At 29.1% G+C, this 4019-nt stretch overlaps 1 protein-coding gene across 1 annotated transcript in view; it reads left to right on the top strand.

Annotated features, from left to right (window-relative positions):
- The first annotated feature begins 1378 nt into the window (after positions 1–1378).
- The window catches only part of LOC125038829, a 7824-nt gene continuing 5183 nt past the window's right edge, over positions 1379–4019 (top strand). The window contains exons 1-2 of the mRNA XM_047632466.1: positions 1379–1416; positions 3449–3675. Of these exons, the coding sequence (XP_047488422.1) occupies positions 1379–1416; positions 3449–3675 (265 nt within the window). The remainder of the gene's footprint in view (positions 1417–3448; positions 3676–4019) is intronic.

Here is a 4019-nt window from a genome sequence, read left to right as displayed (position 1 = left end):
ATCATTATTATCATTTTTATCATTATTATTATTATTATTATTATTATTATTATTATTATTATTATTATTACTAACATTATTCTTTATTATCATTATCAGTATCAGTATCAGTATCATTATCATTATTATTATTATGATCATTATCATTATTATTACTATCAGTATTGTTATAATGATAGAAATAGTAACACATAATAATAATGAAAATAATAGCAATAATAATAATAATAACAATAATAATAATAACAGTGATAATAATAATAATAATAACAATAATAACAGTAATAATGACAATAATAATAATAATAATACCTATCATTCTACGAGTGTTCTTGCTTGTGCCACTTTTCGAAAATCCTTGTTTATATATCCGAATATGTTGTTTTGTGTTAACTCAAGTTATTCTTCTGTTGTACATTTTGGGACGCAAATCCCTCAGTTTTATCATATTTATCAAAAAAAAAAAAAAATTGCCTTTAGTATCAGTTTACGCGATTTATACTTTTGATGCATTTTTTTCAGTTGTTAAGTTAACCATTATGTAAAGACTTATTTTAGATTATTTTACATCATATACATTATCTTCATTTGTATCGCATTTAGGGGAGTAATGTTCCAATCTGTCCCATTTTAATATAAATTAGACTTTTGTAATCCAAATAAAAGGGAAACTACTGATTTGTCACTATGAAATGTGATTTGCATATTTCGTACCTAATATTCCAAAAAGAGGAAGTTTATTTTTTTATATTGATGGTGACGATATTAAGGAAAAATACAGCCTTAAAAAACTACATTCTGAGACAGTGAATCAGTCTTTTTGTACTACGTTTAAAGCAAGAAGCCTTTCTATGAAAATGAATATCACTGTGAACCATAATTCTTTCTACCAGAGAAAGTAATACATAAGTAATACATTCATAGCTGTAAAAGAAACATGAACCTCCTTCACTCTTCAATTTCATATTCCATCATCTCCCTTTCCATGATAAATGTTCGTCCTGAGGCGAATTTCGGGTCATTGTCACCGACATCTAAACTTGAACAGAGCTAATCGGTATACATCAACGGACGTTTGAATTTACACAGTCTCCCGTGTTTGCGTTTATAGAATCAAGTTGTAGAAGGGTAAGAGGTCCTTCAGTTCACTTCGGACTAAAAGCACGGTAGAGACGGACTATTTCTCCAAACTGACGCACGCCACACGCCAATTGCAAGTAGTTCCCTCGATCACCTAGTTGCATTGCGAACAGAACTCGTATGTAACATGTGACGGTGATGGGTTTGTCACACAAGTAGGGAGAAACTTTACGGGCGACGTAAATATTGCCGCTATATAATAAAAGACATATTACGACGTAACTATAACAGAAACATAATGCACTCCAGAGAACGGAATGTAAAAGATCATGAAGTGTACAGGAACAGCGTCTAGGACACAATTTTTGACTATGGTCTTCTGATACCGAATGCGTTCATTCCTGAACACGTAAAGATATATATCAGTCAGTCTCTCTGGCATCTGAAGACTCGCTTAACAAAAAATCAAAACTGTTAGAATACATTTTATCAACATAACCAATCTGATTTTCTCACTAATATAGCAGCTGCGTCTGTAGTATTGTTAATGCATGAAGATAGTGTGACTGCTTTTTTAGAAGTTAGGAGGAAGAGTAAGTAATAGGTCTTTGTAGAAATTGTTCCTGGTAATAATGCTGTTGGTAGCTCAGCAATACGACAATTGTTATCATTATTTTCACCGTTTTCAGCATTATCATTTTTCCTTCTATAATTGTTACAATAATAATGAAAATCAATTATGTATTTTTCTTTCTTATTATTAGCATTTACCATTCCCAATACCATTATTATTATTATTATTATCATTATTATTATTATTATTATTATTATTATTATTATTATTATTATTATTATTACCAATATTATTTTTCGAAATAATCGCAAAGTTTCTCGATTAATTGCGTTTTTAATACATGATTAAAGCTTTGATATCGATTTTTCACAAGCAATCTGAATTTACATATTTCTGATCAAAGCTGGCTGGATTAAGCAGGTAAACATGACTATATAAATGTTTAGAGCTATTTTGTTCATAGGAGCCCGGGCTATCTGAATATAGATTTTTGTTAAAGATACACATATATTCACAAAGGAGTGAGTATGACACATTCATGGCAGATTTTAAAATGGTGAAAAATAATGAATAAGTATTCAAGTGAATGATTTCTCACGAGTTTTGTTGATAGTGATGCTGGTAAGAATAGTAATAATGATGACGAGGATGATGATAGTAAAGATGATGATAATGATAATAATAGCAATTATAACAACAATATCAATAATGATGCAATAATATGATGATAATGGTAGTAGTAGTAGTAGTTGTAGTAGTAATAATAATAATAATAATAATAATAATAACGATATAATGATAGTGATGAAGATACTGTTGACTAATAATAATATTTGCAATGATAATTAGTAATAACTATTATAGCAATAATAGCAATTATTATTATTATTATTATTATTATTATTATTATTACTATAGTAAAAAATAATAAGGATAATAGTGAAAATACCAATAATAATTATGATTACAATAACAAATATGACGTAATAATAATAATAATAATAATAATAATAATAATAATAATAATAATCATAATAACGGTAATGATAATGATGACATAAATAATAAAGAAAATGATAATAGAAATAATGATAATGATAAAAAATACATTAATGATAATAATAATAATAATAACAAAATTAGTAATAATAATAATTATAATAATAATAATAATAATAATAATAATAATAGTAATAATAATAATAATAACAATAATAATGATAACATCAATACTGGCAATGATGATGGTAGTTATAACATTGACTGTAATGAAAATAATGATGATGATGATGATGATAATGACGGTGATGATGATTATAATACTGATAGTATTAAAAGCACGACAATGAAGATAGTAACAATCACCTTCATTATAATTATTATTATCATTATTACTTTATCATGAATATTATCATTATTGTTGTTATCATACCTGACGTTGCTGTACTAACAATAACAACAACAATAATAAGTAAACCTCCATCACAATATCAGCAATAAAATCATGAAAACAGCAATAACATCACAATAACAGAAATAACATCTCATTAACAATAATAACATCACAATAACAGCAATGCCATCACAATAACAGCAATAACATCACAATAACAGCAATAACATCACAATAACAGCAATAACATCACAATAACAGCAATAACATCACAATAACAGCAATAACATCACAATAACAGCAATAACATCACAATAACAGCAATAACATCACAATAACAGCAATAACATCACAATAACAGCAATAACATCACAATAACAGCAATAACATCACAATAACAGCACCATACTGTCAATCCCAGGTGGTCGCTGCGGCGTGAATCAGTTGGGTGGCCACTATGCCAACGGCCGGCCCCTCCCAGTCGTGACTCGCTGGCGCATCCTCCACTTGGCACTCCTCGGCTACCGCCCCTGTGACATCTCGAGGCACCTTCTGGTTTCCCATGGCTGCGTGTCCAAGATCCTGGCGCGATTTGCAGAAACGGGGTCTATCCTTCCGGGCGCCATTGGTAAGGGATACGAGGTTAATTTTTTTTTTTTTTTTTTTTTTCATTATTTTTGAGGTATGTGTTTTGTGTACAGGGTTTAACATTAAAGATATACGTGTACTTTATATTTCGGTGTGTGTTTGTGTTTGTGTGTGTGTGTGTGTGTGTGTGTGTTTGTTTTTTTTCGTTCTTACTTTCATTTTGCTAACAGTGACGTACGATTTAAATATTTCTTGATATTTATTAAAGTGAAAATATACTATTTTGTTATTTTTTCCTTTTTTTTCGCAGATACATAGAAATACTCAACGAGAGAGAGACACACAGACAGACAAATAAAATGGGAACTGTATATATATACATCA

The sequence above is a fragment of the Penaeus chinensis genome, chromosome 1 (genome assembly GCF_019202785.1).
Source record: "Penaeus chinensis breed Huanghai No. 1 chromosome 1, ASM1920278v2, whole genome shotgun sequence".
In the NCBI taxonomy this organism is placed as follows: domain Eukaryota; kingdom Metazoa; phylum Arthropoda; class Malacostraca; order Decapoda; family Penaeidae; genus Penaeus; species Penaeus chinensis.
This window is presented reverse-complemented; position numbering and strand designations above follow the sequence as displayed.